This window comes from Xenopus laevis, chromosome 5L (genome assembly GCF_017654675.1).
Source record: "Xenopus laevis strain J_2021 chromosome 5L, Xenopus_laevis_v10.1, whole genome shotgun sequence".
Classification (NCBI taxonomy): Eukaryota; Metazoa; Chordata; class Amphibia; order Anura; family Pipidae; genus Xenopus; species Xenopus laevis.
Genome location: NC_054379.1, coordinates 32,719,463 through 32,739,699, shown reverse-complemented (window position 1 = coordinate 32,739,699; position 20,237 = coordinate 32,719,463). Strand labels below are relative to the sequence as shown.

The 20,237-nt window shown below is 41.8% G+C and overlaps 1 protein-coding gene across 2 annotated transcripts in view; it reads left to right on the top strand.

Moving 5' to 3' along the window:
* The first annotated feature begins 27 nt into the window (after nt 1-27).
* sanbr.L (KIAA1841 L homeolog) overlaps nt 28-20,237 on the top strand; it is a 44,986-nt gene continuing 24,776 nt past the window's right edge. Inside the window, exons 1-3 of one of the 2 annotated variants that reach the window (XM_018261581.2) lie at nt 28-415; nt 6,926-7,110; nt 10,415-10,601. In XM_018261581.2, the coding sequence (XP_018117070.1) occupies nt 6,961-7,110; nt 10,415-10,601 (337 nt within the window). In that variant the 5' untranslated portion in view covers nt 28-415; nt 6,926-6,960. 2 annotated transcript variants of the gene reach the window in all.

Here is a 20,237-nt window from a genome sequence, read left to right as displayed (position 1 = left end):
ACGGTGCAACCAAGCATTCTGTGACTGCGCCTACCAGTCCGCGCTCCGTCTTAATGAAGAGGGGCTTTTCCTTGAATCCCTATTGGATGGCAGCTCGGGGTTCCTTCACAACCATTGGCTGGGTGTCAGTGAAAGGCTGGGCCAATGAAGTGTGCGCTGTGCAGCTCTGTCCCCGGCTTTTTGGATGTGGTAAAAAGGGTGTGTTTGCTGGAGGAGCTGATACTGCAGCTAATGACAACGGGGCGGCTGGGACATCCACTGGCTCCGGGTTACGTGTGTTCGGATCAACTGGAATTCAACTACACCTGCAGCGTCCTCCGAGGGCTTCCTGGGAATTGTAGTATAATAGGAGCTGATGTGTCTGCAGCCTGGAACAATGGCCATCTCTGTCTGAGTGATAATATAGATCTTTCAGGTAAGCTGGGCTCATTCACATTATTCACAGGCTACAGGCAGTACATACAGGGATCATCTGCAAACAATGGGCACTTCTAATTAATGCACATTGCTGGTCTGCTCCCATAATTACATTCCAATTAAATACATTCAGTGCATTGACTCTATCTGATGTTCCATGTCACCTGATAACCTTCTACTAGAGTAGGGCTCTCCATATCACTCTATATCACTATATATCACTCCATATCACTCTATATCACTCTATATCACTCCATGTCACTATATGTCACTCCATATCACTATATATCACTCCATATCACTATATATCACTCCATGTCACTATATGTCACTCCATATCACTCCATATGGGAGGGAGAGATTGTGCCTATAGTAGCAGTGGGATAATAGTCTCTGGGAAGGGAGTATGACTGTGGGATAGCAGGTATAGTAGGGAGAGATTGTGCCTATTGTAACAGTGGGATAATAGTCTCTGGGAAGGGAGTATGACTGTGGGATAGCAGGTATAGTAGGGAGAGATTGTGCCTATTGTAACAGTGGGATAATAGTCTCTGGGGAGGGACAGTGACTCTGGGATAGCAGGTATAGTAGGGAGAGATGGTGGCTATAGTAACAGTGGGATAATAGTCTCTGGGAAGGGAGTGTGACTGTGGGATAGCAGGTATAGTAGGGAGAGATGGTGCCTATAGTAACAGTGGATAATAGTCTATGGGAAGGGAGTGTGACTGTGGGATAGCAGGTATAGTAGGGAGAGATGGTGCCTATAGTAGCAGTGGGATAATAGTCTATGGGAAGGGAGTGTGGCTGTGGGATAGCAGGTATAGTAGGGAGAGATGGTGCCTATAGTAGCAGTGGGATAATAGTCTCTGGGAAGGGAGTGTGACTGTGGGATAGCAGGTATAGTAGGGAGAGATGGTGCCTATAGTAGCAGTGGGATAATAGTCTATGGGAAGGGAGTGTGGCTGTGGGATAGCAGGTATAGTAGGGAGAGATGGTGCCTATAGTAGCAGTGGGATAATAGTCTCTGGGAAGGGAGTGTGACTGTGGAATAGCAGGTATAGTAGGGAGAGGTGGTGCCTATAGTAACAGTGGGATAATAGTCTCTGGGAAGGGAGTATGACTGTGGGATAGCAGGTATAGTAGGGAGAGATGGTGCCTATAGTAGCAGTGGGATAATAGTCTCTGGGAAGGGGCTGTGGCTATGGGATAGCAGTTATAATAGAGTAGCCATGGGGCTAATAAGCATTATTAAGCATGCAAAATCACAAACTAAACTGTAGGTGGACCATTTTAAAGAACCCCCCCCCCCATGATAACTGAGCTACGTTATATAGGGGTCTTGTGACCTCTTAGTTGTTGAAGTAGAAGTCCCGACTGTCAACAGGTACAAGGAAATGACACATTGTTTTAATGCAACATTAATCCCTGGAACTCCATTGTTCTTGTATCTGATGCTGTTAGAAGCAGAATGCAAGCCAGATACCAGAAGTGCAAAGATTTTTGCTGTTTGCAGAGGCCCACAACTTGCACCTATAAGTTAGATACCAATCGGTATTCGTCTGAACTTTTGTAGAGGATTTACTATTTGGCCAAATCCAAGAATTATGGACTTGGGGCATCCCTAATATCTTCTATAGATTTTGCCAGTGCGTTGTATACTATCAGCTTTTGCCAAAGTAACCCCTGAGTTATGGCCCTCAAAATGCTTGTGATCCCAAAGTACATCTTTACTTTAAAACAATGATTCACAAGCAGCTATTAAAGGGGAACTTCACCCACAAACTGTTTTTGCAAAATGAAAGAATACGGTGTTCTCAGCAATTTTTTTTTTTTTAAAGTTTTTATTTAAAATTTTTCAACATTCAACAGACACAAGACAAATATTAAAAGGAAAAAAAATAAATAAATAAAAAAAATAAATAAATAAAAAGATAGTAGAAGGGAGACAGTTGTGAGGGAAGGGGAAGGGGAGGTAAGGTACAGGGTGTCATATCCAGCATAATGGAATACATGCAGTTAATCAGTTTGCACTTTCAACCAGGTACCCCATACAGCATCAAATTTTTCGGGGCAGCCCCTTGACAGATAGGTCAGTTTCTGATTTGAGAGAGAATCATTTATCAGCTTTTGCCAATATTGTAGTGTAGGAGGGTTAAGTGACTTCCAATGCATTAATATGGCTTTCTTGGCAAAATATAAGAGCTGTAGGTAACAGATTCTAGAATAGGAACGTAGCTGCAGGTCCCCCGTTATCCCCAATAAACAAGTTTCTGGTGAACGAATACTTGGCAATGCGAGTTTTTCATTCAAGAATTGAAGTACAACACTCCAAAATCTCCGGATTACCGGACAGGTCCAGAATATATGAAACATGGTACCAGGTTCCACTCTGCACTTGGGACATAGGTCTGATACATTCCCATACATTTTAGCCAGTCGGTAGGGAGTTAAATAGACTCTATTCAAGAATTTTATTTGTATAAACCTGTCCCTCATAGAGATGGATAGCTCTGTGACTAACTTGAGAGCGTCTTTCCACTTTTCTTCATCCAAGTCAGGAATATCACATTGCCATTTGCCCTTAATTCTCTCAAGGGGTGAGGGACCAGCAGTAGATAGTATAGTATATAACCAGGACAGGGGTTTTGTAAGGTCCACTCTGTGTAAATAGGACTCTAGGGTTGTTATCTCTAAATTTACAGGTCTCACTGAAAGCATGTCTTAATTGCAAATAACTAAACAGCATATCTGGGCGAGGGTGGGCTTCCTGTTGTTTTGTAGCATAAGTTTTACATTCACCCCCAGAGATAATATCACCAAGCGTTTTTATCCCCAGCTGTGCCCATCTGGCGATGTTTGGGAGTGAGTAAAAATAAGGTAGGTAAGTATTGCCCCACAATGGTGTATGGGGCGACCAGGCTGTTGAGGTTCCCCGGGCCAGTTTTTGAGACTTCTGAAATACCTGTACCACCGTGTGCATAGAAGTAGTGGTAACATGATGGGGGGAGACACCTCTGTAAGGGAGTTTGGCAAGGGCCTCAAGGGAGCCAATCACTGCGGCTTCTAGGACCAGTGCTGTGTTGCTCAAATCAGGGACAAACCACCAATGGGCATATACCAACTGGGCCGCAAGGAAATACATTTTGAGATTAGGAAGTGCCAGGCCTCCCCCAGATGCTGGTGCCTGTAACACCTTAAAGCTTAATCGTGGGTGTTCTCCTGCCCAAAGAAAGCTTCTAATTATTTTGTCTATTCTAGCAAACCAGCGGGCTCGAGGGTATATGGGAGAATTATGGAGAACATATAGAAATTTGGGTAGGAAAATCATTTTGAACATGTTAATTTTTCCTGGTAGAGAGAGAGGTAGGTCTTGCCATATAGAGACTTTGTTAGTCAGTGCCTGCACTACTGGATCCAGGTTGAGTTGCTCATATCTGTTAAGATCTTTATGTATCACTATACCCAGGTACTTAAACGAGTTTGCTACTTTGAGCTGAAGTAAAGTGTTCGGAGAGTCCTGAGGAAGGGGATCTATGGGAAACACCACAGATTTATCAAGATTGATTTTCAGACCTGAGTATTGGCCAAACTCAGAGACAGTTGTCAGGAGATTTTCTAGGGCTGGACCTGAGTTAGCCAAATATATCAGCATATCATCCGCATAAAGTGATATTTTTTCACACAGGTTACCTATATGTAAGCCCTGAATTCCTACATTAGCCCGTACTCTGATGGCTAGGGGTTCAATGGTGAGGGCAAAAAGCAAGGGCAAGAGAGGGCATCCCTGTCGAGTACCCCTTCCCAGAGATATACGTTTCGATAGTTGCCCATTGACCAAAACCTTAGCTCTCGGATGCGCATATAATGTCTGAATCCATTTCCGGAGATTGGGGCCCAATTTATAACGTGCCAATACCTCCCACAAGTATTGCCACTGAACCGTGTCAAAGGCCTTTGCTGTGTCCAGGGACACTACAATTCTATTTCCCACGTTATCATGTTGGACTGCCAGGTTAGTGAAAAGGCATCTCACATTGATATCAGTGGCCTTTGAGGGCATAAAGCCTGTCTGGTCCGGATGTATTAATTCAGGTGCTACCAGTCTGAGTCTATTGGCTATGATCTTGGCAAATATCTTTATGTCACAATTAAGGAGGGATATAGGTCGATAGGAGTCACATCTATCAGGGGGTTCTCAGCAATTTTATGAAATACCTTACCTAAATCTGTTCAGTGGTTTAAATGACTTTTTGCTTCCATTCCCCTGGTAAGTCATTTGGCACACACTTGCCTGTTGTTCATGAAACAAGGGGCACCTAATAGTTAAGGCAGCAAAGAAGTCATAAACTGTCTTATCTTTATTCACCTAGACTTCCCCATCTGCATTGTAGTCCCTGTGATAACACAAAGGGTTACAATGAGCTGCCATATGCAGCATTCAGCAGCTCTTGTTATGCCTGGCTGGCACTGCATTATTTATCAGCACCAATTAGAGTGAAACTGCTAGTGCCCTTTTCCACATCTCAGGCAGAGGCAGAGCTGGTCTGATTTGGCACCACCCATTCTCTATCCAAACCAGCCTGCTACAAGGCTTTTAAATAAAAGAGAAGTGAAATGGATCTTTATGTTAAAAACAAGATGACCTCAGGGTCTAAATTATTACTATGATGTGTCCTGCTACTATGAATAATTCACTGTGACTATAATGAGGGTCTCTTTACAATTATATATTTTTGGTCATCTTCAATGGCCCTTAAATGACTTGTTGAAATATTATGTATATATACATAAATGTTCTCCTCCATTGTGTAAACATACTTTATATGTTCTTCTCTAACATTTTTTACATCTTTGTTGTAAGTTGTTAATCAGAAATTATATACTATCAGTGGCGTAACTAGTTGTTACTGGGCCCCATAGCAAATTCAATTTAGGGCCCCAAAATATTTATAAGTTGGCCTATTTTACCAAGATATATTAAAATTGCTAATTAATTAGGGGCTCACTGGGCCCCCTACACTCCTGGGCCCCCCTGCAACCGCAGGGTCTGCTTCCTCTATAGTTACGCCCCTGTATACTATGAATATATTCCTTTGGATGCCTGTCCTTTTATTTGTATATTGTTTTTTTTCCTCATACATATATAAAATAAAACAGCATAAACATTGATCAGGAGCTGCAGATACTGGACAATCCCCAGTCTGCAGGGATATATAGGCACAGAATACAATGTTTTAAATTCCTGAGTCACTTAAAGGGGTGGTTCACCTTCAGACAACTAGTTGTTTTCAGATAGATCACCAGAAATAAAGGTTCTTTCCAATGACTTTCTATTTTCTATGTGTGACCGTTTTTCTAATTTTGAAGTATAAAGTGTAATTTTTCACCTTCTGAAGACCCTGTCGCTGACCCTGTAAACTGTTCTAAATTGATACATTTAGTTGATACATTTCTTATCTTTGTTCCTGCTGAGAAGAATCCCTGAGTTTCATTACAGGCAGCTGTTAGAATTGATACAATAATTGCTAATTCTCCAGAGATGCTGCTGAGAAATGTATCAACTAAATGTTGCAAAATTGTAACAGTTGTAACAACTGAATTACTGAGCTGCCAGACTTTGATTTTTGGAAAATGTAGATTTTGGGAAAAACAGTAAAAAATAAATAATGGAAAGTAATTGAAATAAGTCTGGGGAAAAATCTAAAAACAACTGAATTGAAAAAAGTGTTTGGAAAGTGAACAACCCCTTTAATGAAATAACAATAAAAAAAAAATAAACAATTATAACCATTGTTTATGGGTACTGTCATTTTCAACACTTATAAAGGTTTACATAAATTATGGGTTAAGTTTAAATTACACGCGGTGCCAGAGTGAGAGAGGAAAAGAGCAAGTAATTCTTTATCACATTTATTTACCAGAAAGACTAGTTATTTGTATTATGTAGGAGCAGTAGTAGAAAATTAGCCCTGTGTTATATTCCTGTATGCCAGCTGTATATTGTTTTTAATGCCCCTCCCCTTTTTTACTCTATTGGTTAATTAATGTATTTTGGTGATTGGTGGGTTTGGGGTATATATTTGGTAAACCTGTGGGGTTTTTTGTACAGCCTACTGGCATGAAACGCATAAGGCTATGTATTTAGCTACTTTGTGGCCTAAATAACGTTCTCAGTTCTTTTACAAGCCAGTTTGATCCGTGAGTGCCTGCCGTTTTCTTCTTTGTTTGGATACCTCCACTTTGAGTTGTAGGTCTGAGGCATGAGCACCCAGGCCCCACATATTACTGGTGAGATAATAACCTTATTAGGTTTTTACATTGGGACTTTTTCTTTAACTGCTACAAGGCTGCCCCTCTGCACTGAGATTGCTGTAAAGGCAGCAGGTGTCTCTGTCTCTCAATAAATTAGAACCCAAAGAGTTAAACATATACATGTCTATACACATATCACATATATATATAATATATATATATATATTGACATACTTATGTTTTCTCTCTAACGCAGGTTTATCTGATTTTTAGTTTGGATTCGCAGACAAGATGAGTCACAGATATTCTGAAAACAATAACTTTCCCTATGACAATAACCAGATGGTTTTAGACATGATCCTTTGTTCCCTGGTGGGTGTCCCGCAGCCCATCAGTTGGGACAGTGTTGCAAGGCTGGTTCCAGGATATACGCCAAAAGAGGTAACAGGCTAAATATATTTACTCGTTTATAAATTTGTCAAATTATTATTATTATTATTATTTTTTTTGTCATGTAACCTTATTTTAGATGGAAACAGGTTTAGAAGGAATGGAAAACCATTATCCAGAAAGCTCAGAATTATGGGAAGGTATAACAAACAGACTTGAACTGGAGAAACTTCTCTGCAAATTAGTTTTTTTTTGTAAGCTGTATACCAGCATTTGTTCCAAATGGTAAGAAGGTAACATTCAGGGTTAGACTGGGCCGGCGGGACACCAGGAAAAAACCCGGTGGGCCCAGTCGACCCTGGCCCGCTCCCGCTAAATTCCTGGATGCTGGCCCCTGACCTCCCCAGCCCTGATTGTGGCCTCAAAAATAGAAAACAATATACTTGACAAGGTAGGTGTGGGGGTGAAATGGGACAGAGACAGGTTGCATCACCGGGTGGACCTTGCGGCTGGGGCACGGGCCTGGGGTGGGGGGGCTCTTAAGACTGCAGCCCCAGTGGCCCCCCGGACCCCCCAGTACAACTGGTAACATTTCCTGAATTGCACAGACCAGAGTGGAAATTAATGGGCAACCAGGATCAATATTACCATTTTATGTTAGACTAGGGTCAAAAAGATTTGTAAATCCTCAACAGGGATATCAGAAATGGCGTCCAGGTATTTGACGTCCAGCCACAAGTGACTCTTCTTGAGGAGTGGGAGACACCTCATATTAGGGTGTAGAGACGGCCAATGCTAGAGTGTTGACACTTCTCTTAATAGAGTGTAGAAACAGTACTCAGTAGGTTGCAGAGAGATGACTCCTCCATGAATGGAGGGACAGCTGGTATTAGTATTGAGAGGCAACTCTTTCAGGAATTACAGACAGCTTGTAATAGGCCAGAGAGGCAGCTAATACTAGAGTGCAGAGACAGCTTGTACTAAGCTGGAGAACCATCATTTATCACTCCTGATAAAAGTGTGCTGCAGGGTATCCATATTTTCCTGTGGCTGCTATTAAGGCTAGGGCCACATTGGGACCAACAACCAGTAGCCAAATCCGCTGGCTAATTTCTGCCCTACTGTGGGCAGCAGCCTCCTCTCATTTCTGCGTTGAAGTGGCTCTCTGGATAACAGATCCCATACTTGTATGTCTAAACAGATGCTGTTATTTTTGGCTTCATTTTGATTCGTAGAGTGGTTCCTTACGTGCATGATTCCACTGCACACCATTTATAGTATAAAACATTGAGCCTTCCTGTGCAAACACTGGAGGGGTTGGTACTGGTGTGACTCATGTATAGCTGACATCTCTTGCTTGGCTAATTGCATGTTAAACACCCAATGCACGTCATGTAAGTCAAGATCAACAGCTGCAGTGAACTTCGTTATTATAGTAATTAATAAGAATCATTACTGTGATCCGTTAAAGGACAAATATATAAATGAAATTCCACGTTTCCCACACTTCTGTAATCGTTTCTCTAATTAATACCCATTGAAAATGGCACACGGTTTTTGTATTAAAAGTGATTTATTTTTCTAATTTGAATCTCACATCCTGTGGCCGACTGTTACATAGACCTCCAGGCTACTGCCAACTGCACTACTCTGTCACTACTCAGATGTGCTCCCACCACAAGTCAGTATGATCGCACTGGGCATTTTCTATATCAAACAGGCTGTAGATTTACTGGGGGTCTAAGCACTGCTGAGTACTGACAAGCAGTGCAGCCTGCTGGAGAGCTATGCACAGGGGAGCAGAGAATGTGATGGGAAGTAAGAAAGCAATATATAAGATCCATTTTATTACAGAATTGGTACAGGTATGGGACCTGTTATTCAGAATGCTCAGGACCTGGGGTTTTCTGAATAAAGGATCTTTCCATAATTTGGATCTTCATACTTTGTCTACTAGAAAATCGTGTAAACATAAAATAAACCCAATAGGCTTGTTCTGTTTTCAATAAGGTTTAATTATATTTTAGTTTGGATCAAGTATAAGCTACTGTTTTATTACATAGAAAAAGGAAGTTATTTAAAAAATTCGGATTATTTGGATAAAATGAAGTCTATGGGAGACAGCCTTTCCGTATTTGGAGCTTTTTGGATAATCGGATCCCATACCTATACATCATTTTTAATGCATATATTTTAGAGATGTGATTAAAGGGGTTGGTCACCTTTCTATAATCTTGTAATATAATGTAGAGAGGGATATTCTGAGACAATTTTCAATTGGTTTTCATTTTTTATTATTTGTGGTTTTTGAGTTATTTAGCTTTTTATTCAGCAACTCTCTCCAGTTTTCAATTTCAGCCACCTGGTTGCTATGGTCCAAATTACCCTAGTAACCATGCACTGATATGAATAAGAGACTGGAATATGAATAGGAGAGGACATGAATAGTAAGAGGAGTAATAAAATGTAGCAATAACAATACATATGTAGTCTTAAAGAGCATTGTTGCTAGATGGGGTCAGTGACCCCTATTTAAAAGCTAGAAAGAGTCCAAAGAAAAAGGCAAATACTTGAAATAACTTTAAAAAATGAAGACCAAATGAAAAGTCCATTCTATAACATACTAAAAGTTAACTTGAAGGTGAAACACCTCTTTAAGTGTGGAGAACTTGGCATTGCATTCTTATATTTGTACTTCACCCATGAACCCTATTTTGAAGTGCCATGTTTAAAAAAGCGTATTAATGCATGACTGCTTTTCTATGATAGCAAAGATAGAGAAACCTCCCTTACTGTTCATGGTGCTGCTTATATACAGGTCCTAGACCTGTGTATATTTAAGTCTCTGTCTTGTGCCAGTCCGGTAGTATGAGTTACACCTACATCCAGATCAGTCTACACTCCAGTAGTTGCAATAGTAGTCCCTCTCAGTCTGTCTTGCCACTTGCTCGCTGTCATTAAACTACCCATGTGGTACATGAGGTTTTTATGAAAATGGATGTTCTCTATTCTGCCATTGCCACCTTTTGGCTTCTGAATAGAGGCAGTATTTGTAAGGGCCTGGCAGGATCAATATTGGAATTGACATCTGCATTAATATCATATATACTTTCTGCATTGACATGCACACTGGTACAATTACTATAAAGGGCCTATTTATCGTGCTATGTTAAAAGTGGAGTGGAGCATTACTGGCAATGTTGCCCAGACCAACCAATCAGCAATTAGATTTCAACAGTAAGAAAACAAAAGCAAAGATCTGATTGGTTGCTATGAGCAACATCACCTGAAACGTTTCACTCCACAGCATGATAAATAAGCCCCTTAATGTCTCCTTTTTTTGCATTTTGAATAGTGTGCCAAACGGTTTGAAGAGCTGAAGAGCAGCGGGACCTCTCCTGTTGATAATCAGTATAACCCTTTAATGGCAACTGGTGGGATACCTTTAGAAAGCTTGGCCTCATACATCAAGTCCTCCCTTCTGGATCCCGTGGATAACCAAGAGGATGTGACAGTGGGCCAAGGCACTATCTCTATAACAGGTATTTGTATAGAAATATTTTCAGCAGCCTTAAAGGGGTGGTTCACCTTTAAAGGGGAAGGAAAGGCTTGCAACACTTGGGGGTGCCAAATGTTAGGCACCCCCTAGTGATTGTAGTTACTTACCTGAAACCCCGGGCTGGTGTTCCTATCAGAAGAAAACTGTTATACCAGTGAGCACCACGGAGCGATCCACTTCCGTCTTCTTCTGTCTTTGATTTCCCGGGGCGAATGCATGCGCAGTTGAGCGAAAAGGTGACTTTTTCGTTAAAGTTCTGCTTTTCTTTCTACTGCGCAGCAGTGCAAGGAAGGAGGATGACAGAAGAAGATCGCTCTGTGGTGCTCACTGGTATAACCCTGGGCCGGTGCAGTTTTCTGCTGATAGGAGCACCAGCCCGGCGTTTGATGTAAGTCAATACAATCACTTGGGGGTGCCTAACATTTGGCCCCCACAAGTGCTGCAAGCCTTTCCTTCTCCTTTAAGTTAATTTGTAGTATGCTCTAGAATGGGCAATTTTTATTATTTTATGTTTTTTTTATTTTTTTTAATGATTTGCTTTTCTCTTCTGACTCCTTCCAGTTTTCAAACAGGGGATCACTGCCCCCGGCAGCCGAAAAACAATTGCTCTGTGATATAACAATTTTATTGTTGTTGCTTTTTTAAGTTTTTCTTATCTGTCTATGCAGGCCACCTACCATTCATATTCTGGTCCCTCATTCAAACGACTGCCAGGTTGCTAGGATAATTAGGACTCTAGCTACCTGCTAAAAAACTGGAGAGCTGCTGAACAAAAAGCTAAATAATTCTAAAAGCACAAATAATAAAAAATGAAGACCAAAATTGTTCCAGAATATCACTCTCTGTGTGTACTAACAGCAGATCATGCACTGCCAGCTGTGTTCTCATGCCATCAACTTCCCTAGAGCGGAGAAAGGTGAAGCTGGAGGCCTGTAGGAACCTTCTAACCTGATATGCATGTGCATTTGCCATGTTATTTTACAAAAGTCTTCTGTATTTACCATAGATTCTTTGCACCAATAATGCACAGGGCAGTCCCTCACTGCATCCTGCAAGCATATGTAAGGAACATACTATAGGATCCTTGATGAAACCATCCAATTGCCTCTTCATAATCATTAAAAAACAAAGTTTTATTGCAATTCATATATATATTTTTTTAATAAAAATCATGCACAATAAAAGTTTAGAGGGAACTCCTGCAGGCATGCCTGTGTAACGATTTTGATTTTTTGTGTTCTTAAAGACCATAAGGAATAACATTTGTTAAATGTATTTTGTTAAACTTGTAACTTACTAAAATGCACCGGCCTTTATGGTATGGGTGTGAGATCTGTTATCTGGAAACCAGTTATCCAGAAAATGACAGGAAGGCCATCTCCCATAGATTCTATTTTAATGTAATAATGCAAATTGTTAAAATGATTTCCTTTCTCTCTGTAGTAATAAAACAGAACCTTGTTCTTGATAAAAACTAAGATATAATTAATCCTAATTGGAAGCAAAACCAGCCTATTGGTTTTATTTAATGTTTAAATGATTTTCTAGTAGATTTAAGGTAATTACATGCCTGTACTAAAAACACATATTCAGTGGCATGGTAACGCCCATATCATGGACAATTCACTGTATATTTTTTTGGATATGTCCCTTTGTTCTGAAGATGTTTCTTGGAAATATGATTAGCAGGAAGTCTAGAGGAAAAGGCACAGACACTGCAGACAGTGAGGCACTTCCACCTACATTTGCCTTAGTAATTTGCTGGTTACCAAAGATCTGAAAGCCTTAAAGCCTCATGGGTGATTAGAATAAAAGACCTTTAGCTGCTGTTTGTGGTGAAAATCTATACACATGGTATTTCCTGGCCTTAGGATAAATCACTATTGATCAAGCCCTAAATCACTTAGAAGCAGCACAGAAATGGAAAGAGAGGCCATGTTTCATCCTGGCCGTATTTAGCAGCATTTGGCCTTAAAACCAAGCAATGTTTATGTGAATTGAGTTAGTGTGACCTTAATTGCCTGCAAACAGTCACTGAGCTCAGACCCATGAGCAGAACTAACAACAATTTAAGTGACAGCTGATTAAATAAGATCTGATTGTTTCCCTGTTTCCCTTGTTAGCTTGAAACTCTGCTCTCTCTGCTGCTCCAAATTAAGATTCAGTGTAATTGCATTTGACATCCTCCCCATTTATTCAGATCTATTTCACAGCTCTTTCTTGGGGAAATGTTCTGTTGCTTTTCATAGGAAGCTTTGTTCTGTTTTAAATTTTTCCATCCAGTTGGTTGAAGGAGGGATTCGCACAAGGTGCATTGGTATGCTGATTTGTTTGAATCAAACCAATCAGGTTGGCCCATCATGCCATGGCAGGTACAGACAGTTTAAGGGCTCTTACTCACTTGCGTTCTGACCTGCGCTCCCCTGCGTTCCGTTTTTTGGCGTTCAGCCGCAGGGGAGCGCAGGAATAGACGCATGTCATTATTTCAAATGGGGCTGTACTCACTCAGGCGCGTGTAGGCGCCGAACGCAGGAAAAATGCAGCATGTTGCGTCTCAACCTGCGTTCGGCGCCTACACGCGCCTGAGTGAGTACAGCCCCATTTGAAATAATGACATGCGTCTATTCCTGCGCTCCCCTGCGGCTGAACGCCAAAAAACGGAACGCAGGGGAGCGCAGGTCAGAACGCAAGTGAGTAAGAGCCTGAGATGGAAACCCTGTAGAAAAAAACCCTGTACCCCCCACCCCATGTAGACCCCGCTCCCCCAGGCTAACTTCCCCCCGGGGAAATGCCCCATACTTCATACCTTATATCACTGCATCCATGTTCCGGGTCCTCGGTAAGCTGACAGGGAGATCAGCAATCTCCGTCAATTTCGTCGCATGTGCAGTTGTCGAAACCGGCAAATTGCTCCAACTGCGCGAGCGCAAACATACCGATCTCCCAGTCAGCGAGGACCCGAAAGATGTATGCCATAAAGTCCGCTGCCAGAATCTGCGATATGGGGTAAGTATAAAGTATGGGTCTTTTCCCCAGGGGGGCAGTTAGCCTGAGGGAGGTCTACGTGGGGTGGGGGGTACGGGGTTTTTCTACAGGGTTTCCTTCTCCTTTAAGAGGGGAGTGGTACGTTTGGCAGAGAATAACAGATTTGTGAAATAGAAAATAATGGAAGGCGAGGCAAGAAGAATGCCTTATTTATTTATTTACGGTCTTTTATATATCTGATGTAGTCTAATGTATTCTAACTCCAGGTAGTTGTCTTTGTTCACCTGTACCTGGCCTACTCTGCCTTAATTAAAGGGATCTATCGCGAAAATGAACATTTTTATAAGCTTCATCTTGCTCAAATAAGAAACTTCATAAATACAATCAATTAAAAATTCTGTACCATTTATGAAATAATCAAGTTAATCTTCAATCTCCCCCTCTGAACAACCTCTCTTCATTCTCTCTTAATGCAGTAGGTGGAGTCAGTTTTTGATTGGCAGTTAGGTCTAATACATCTTTTGGCAGGGTGGGGCGGTTGCACCCTTAACCCAGGTGCTCAGTCTTTAAAAATAACTGTCTCTGATGGAAATCCTGTTTCTCTGCGTGCAGTGTGTTTACTCGAGTCTGTTATTTTGTTACCTTTTCGTTTGTGCTGGAGTTGGTTATTTGAGTTATTCTGGAAAGGTAGCCCCCCTAAAAGATGTATTAGACCCGACCTGTCAATCAAAATCTAACCCAAACCTCAACATGAAGAGAACATGAAGAATAACAGGTTGTGGAGAGTGAGATACTGAAGAGTAACTTTATTATTATTTTCATTTTCTCGATAGATCCCCTTTAAAGGGGAATTATTGCTAAAATGAAAATTTAATATTCGCTTCAGCATACTAAAATAAGAAATGTTCTGAATAAAATCAATTAAAAAATCTGTATTGTTTAAGAAATAAACGGTACAGAAGTTTATCTTCATTATCCCTCTCTCAGCATCTGTTTCTCCTCATTCTGTCTTCATTCAGCAGTTGGGTGTCAGATGAATGATCCAATATATCTTATAGGGGGGCTCCTTTTGCCTAGAAGATGTATTAGAGCTCACTCTATAAAAATCACCAGAAATCCTGTCTCTCTACATGCAGAATTTGTGCAAAAGGCAGTTAATTTGTTAGATTTAGTTTGCAATGGAATCAGTTTTCCCCGGTCACTATGGCAGCCCCCACACTAAGGGTATTCCCACCCCCTCAAGCCGATAGGACAGGTCTAACCAAATCCACTCCCTAAACACTCCTATATACTCCCTTTCTTCCCTCCTGCCCTTGTCTTTTTTCCTGTCCTCACAGGCTGAAGAATAAGTAGACAGGTCTATTTTGTGGCTCACCTGTTCAACGAACTCGCGCTCCAGAGGTACTTCAGGGGCGGCTCATTGAGCGTAAGTTAGGGTACCCCGTTTTCGGCAGCCCGGGGGGAAGATGAAGTGCTTACTAGATCCAATCTGGTAACAGTCACAAAAAAGTTATGCCTGCGTGTTACACCAGGTGCAAGGGCGGCACCTGAGGAAGTTTTTCTCCTTCCGTCTTTGGTTGCTAGGCAGCGAGTAAGGGAACCGCGCCGTTGTGGTTAAGGAGCGCAGTTAGGAGCTTCCGCATGTGACGCGACTTCCGGTGCGTTTGAGCTGGCGTGCAGAGAGAGAGAGAGAAAAAGACTAGCGTCTAGGTAATTACTTAGCGGTTATTTTTTATTATCCTGTGTCAGCGGTTTTGTTAAGGAAAATGTAAAAGGAGAGTGGGTTACTATTATTTCCTCTATATGCAATTTTTGTTTTTAGACGGTCCTATGGAGCCTCAGGTGCCTAGTAGCCCAGACAATGCTGCCCATAATAGTAGGAGGTGAGCCACGCTAATGAAATGTTTTTTGGTTGTTTTTCTTTGGGTTTTAAATATTAAAAGTATTTTTTTGGTTAACAGTGTGTCTCCACCCAGGAAAAGATCAAGTAAAGAGAAAAATAAAGTTTGTGTGGCATGTGACAACCCAGCCCAAAAGCATTCCAGGCTCTGTGAGAGGTGTTCTAGAAAACTAGCAGGCGATGCAGCCGCAGACACTTCGGATATTATGAGGTGGATAAAAGAAGCTGTGGCTGAAGGAGTAAAAGCAGCTTCTAAGAGACAGGCAAGGGATATGGATCCGGAGCCAGGTCTAGATACGAGAGTGGAACAGGACAGAGAAGATTGGATGTCGGATATTTCGGATGAAGAAGATTTTAGAGAGGATGAAATAAACGCAGCTTTTGATTTAACTATGATTCAGCCATTAGTAAAAGCGGTGAGAGCTCAGCTTAATTTGCCAGAAGAGGTAGAAGCTCAAACTTCCTCTTATAACCCATTCAAATCTCTCAAAAGAGAGAGGGTTACATTTCCAATTCACGAAGTCATAAAAGAATGCATTGTGAAAGAATGGGAAAAAACAGAGGGAAAATATCCCATACCCACGAGGGTACATAGGATGTATCCGTTCCCAATAAAGGAGGAACAAGTTTTAGATAAACCACCAAAGGTAGATGCGGCAGTGGCGCGTCTGTCAAAAAAGACAACATTACCAGTGGATGATGTGGTGTCCTTCCTGGATCCCATGGATAGGAAGATGGAGGCGTCATTTAAAAAGTCGCATATGGCTTTAGGAGCAACTATAAAGCCAGCGTTAGCCTTAACCTCCGTATCAAGGGCATTGCAAGGATGGATACACAACGTTGAAACTGTGATAAGAGAGGGGGTTGAGAGAAAGAAGATACTTGATGCTTTCGCAGAAATAAGGTTGGCAACAGATTTCATAGCAGAATCTTCGGTAGATTTGGTAAAATCCTCATCCAGGGCTATGGCTATTTCAGTGGCAGCTCGTAGAGCTTTGTGGCTGCGATCCTGGGATGCAGACAAGGCTTCAAAGATGAGCCTTTGTAATCTACCCTTCGAAGGGACTATGCTTTTTGGAGAAAAGTTAGAAGAGATTATTAAGAAGGTAACCGGAGGGAAGAGTGTTTTTCTTCCACAGGATCGTACACCAGGTAGAAGATTCGAGGTGAGTTCTGGAAGATCAGGATTTCAAGAGAGAAGATTTAATAAAGATACCCGTCAGTTTAGAGAAACGAGACAGACTGGAAGGGGCGGCCGCTGGAGAGGGGGGCAAGGTACATTGTCAAGATCGCACAGAGGCAGAGGAGACTTCAAGCAGTCTAAGAAGTTATTCTGAACAGACGGCAGTCCAGCCCTCATGTATACCCAGAAGACTGGAGAAGTTTTTAGAGGTCTGGATGAAGTCAACAAGAGACCAATGGGTAATGAACACATTGAAAAAAGGTTATTATCTGGAATTCGAGAAAACACCAGAGCACAATCTTTTCAGGTTGTCGGAGATTCCAGATCAACAAGAAAAGAAACAAATCTTACTGAGGTATATTCACCAGTTGCTTATGGACGGGGCAATAGTTCCAGTTCCGGTAGAATACAGAAAACGAGGAATATATTCAAAATTATTTTTACTAAAGAAAAAAACAGGAGATTATCGACCAGTATTGGATTTAAGACCAATAAATTCGTTCTTAAGAGTAAAAAGATTCAAGATGGAGTCAATACAATCGATTATTACTCAGGTGGAGCAGGGCGATTGGATGTTGTCCCTAGATTTGAAGGACGCCTATTGGCATGTACCAATAGCACAGGCTCATCAGAAATATCTAAGGTTTGCGATACAAGAAGATCTACATTATCAGTTCACATGCCTACCATTCGGCTTAGCAACCTCACCGAGAGTATTTACGAAAGTATTACAGGTGTTGATTGCAGAAATAAGGAAATACGGAATACAAATTTATCATTATCTGGACGATATATTGATGAAAGCAAGGAATCCAGAGATTTTGGAGAAACATCGAAGTTTTGTGAGTGGTTTCCTTCAGGACCATGGTTGGGAAATAAACTTAGAAAAGAGTCAGTTGATCCCTACTCAAGATCTAATATATCTAGGAGCCAGATTTTTAACGGGACAGGCATTGGTGATGCTGCCGGAACAGAAGAAGACAAAAATAAAGATGGTACTGAATCATGTAATGAGGAGGTCGGTGATGTCAGCAAGAGAAATCAGCAGTATCTTAGGCCTCCTAAATTCGACAATTCCGATGTTGATGTGGGCCAGGTGGCATATAAGGCCATTACAACAACTTCTTCTACAGCAGTGGGACAGATTGCAAAAAAACTGGGAACAGAATATTACAATCACACAGGTAGTGAAACAGAATATGAAGTGGTGGTTGGAAGACAGCAATCTTGCAAGAGGAGTCTCACTAAACCAGATGCGGTGGAAGATTTTGACGACGGACTCCAGTCCATGGGGTTGGGGAGCCCATCTGGGTCAAACAATGGTTCAAGGTACATGGGAACCAGAAGAGAGGTTCCTCCCAGCCAATATTCTGGAGCTCAGAGCGGTAAGAAAAGCAATTCGAAAGTTGGAGCAAGTGCTGGAAAAGTCTGCTCTGTTGGTAAGATCAGACAACTTGGCAACGGTAATATACATAAAAAGACAGGGAGGAACACGCAGTATGAGTCTGTTACAAGAACTCCATCCAATTATGGTATGGGCAGAATGTCATCTTCAAGATCTGACAGCTCTACATATTCCAGGGAAATCCAACCAGGTGGCAGATTTCCTGAGTCGCAACCTAATAGACAAACACGAGTGGGGATTAAATGCAGAGGTGTTTGCCAAGATAACCCAGAAGTGGGGTCAGATGAAGACGGATTTGATGGCAACAGAGAAGAATTGGAAGGTGAACAGCTTCTACTCCCGTTTTCAATGTCCTCGAGCAGAAGCAACAGATGCTCTGGCTCAGAGATGGAGTCAGGGACTGCTATACATTTTTCCTCCGTTTCCTCTGATACAGAGGGTCCTAAAGAAAATCAGGACGGAGGGGGCCGATGTGGTGGCGATAATACCAGACTGGCCCAAGAGGGTATGGCAGGTCCGGACTGAGAATTAAAATAGGCCCTGACATTTCAGGTTCACAGAGGCCCACTCAGCCCACACAGAGGCCCAAACAGCCCCCACCAGCCCACTAGATACTGACTTTCTATGGGACCTTATAGCAGCCCCTCTGGCATTTGCCAGAACCCACAGATTGCCAGTCCGGGCCTGGGGTATGGTACCCATTGTTAAGGTCAATGATGAAGGACAAGCCTTTAACCTTACCAGACAGGCCAGATTTGTTGGTTCAAGGACCAGTCAATCATCCGTGCCCCGGGACCTTGTCTCTAAAGGCCTGGAGGTTGAAAGGGGCAGGTTAGTGGAAGAAGGATTTTCTGTTTCAGTAATAGACACTATAATGGCATCCAGAAAATCCACCACAAATAAGACCTATGAAAGAGTGTGGAAGACATTCTTAACATGGTTACTTAAGAGAGGAGTCACTCCTGAACAAGTAACGGTATATCATGTTTTAGATTTTCTACAAGCAGGATTTGAAGGTAACCTAAGTGTAAGAACCTTAAAACTACAAACTTCTGCCATTTCAGCAATAACAGGAATACAGTGGGCTAGGAACCCCAGAGTGGTAAAATTCTTTGCAGGAGCGCTTCATTTAAGACCTCCAACAAGGTCTCTATCGGCGGTTTGGAGTTTACCACTAGTACTTCAGAAGTTAACTGAGGAACCATTTGAACCTTTAGATAAGGTTTCGGATATGACTCTAACGTTGAAGACGGTTTTTTTGGTGGCTGGTTTTTTTGGGTTTTTGGTGACTGGTTTTTTTGGTGATAATTGTTCAGGATCACAAGGCGGTGTTACGTACAGTACCTGGATTTTTGCCTAAAGTGGTGACAGAACGGCACTTAAACAGAGAAGTTGTCTTGCCTTCATTTTTTCATAATCCAAAAACGGAACAAGAAAGAGTATGGCACAACGTAGATGCAGTCAGATGTCTGTCTTTATACTTAAATAGGACACAGTCCTGGAGAAAGTCAGAAAAATTGTTCATTGTTCCTTCAGGCAATAGAAGAGGACAAGCTGCAGCTACATCCACAATCAGTAGATAGATCGTAAATTGCATCAGGATGGCTTATCAGGAGAGTGGAATTCATTTCCCAAAAGGGGTAAAGGCACACTCCACTAGGGCAATCAGCACTTCTTGGGCATTTCAGGCAAAGGTGCCAATGGAAGATGTATGCAGAGCAGCTGCATGGAAGTCGGCAAAGACATTCCTTAAGCACTATCATTTAGATGTGCAATCGACTAAACAGCCAAATTTAGGCTTAAAAGTCTTGGAAGTAGTATGCAATGCAAAATAAAATGTGTGTTTTCAGCAAAAAAAAAAAAAATTGTTGTTTAATCCCTCCCGTACGAACAGCTCAAGTAAATCACCCTTAGTGTGGGGGCTGCCATAGTGACCGGGGAAAAGAGAAAATTTAACTTCATACTTACCGAAATTTTCTTTTCCTGGTTACTATGGGCAGCCTTCACACTAAGCCCTCCCAACAACAATGCTCGGACAGAAAAAGACAAGGGCAGGAGGGAAGAAAGGGAGTATATAGGAGTGTTTAGGGAGTGGATTTGGTTAGACCTGTCCTATCGGCTTGAGGGGGTGGGAATACCCTTAATG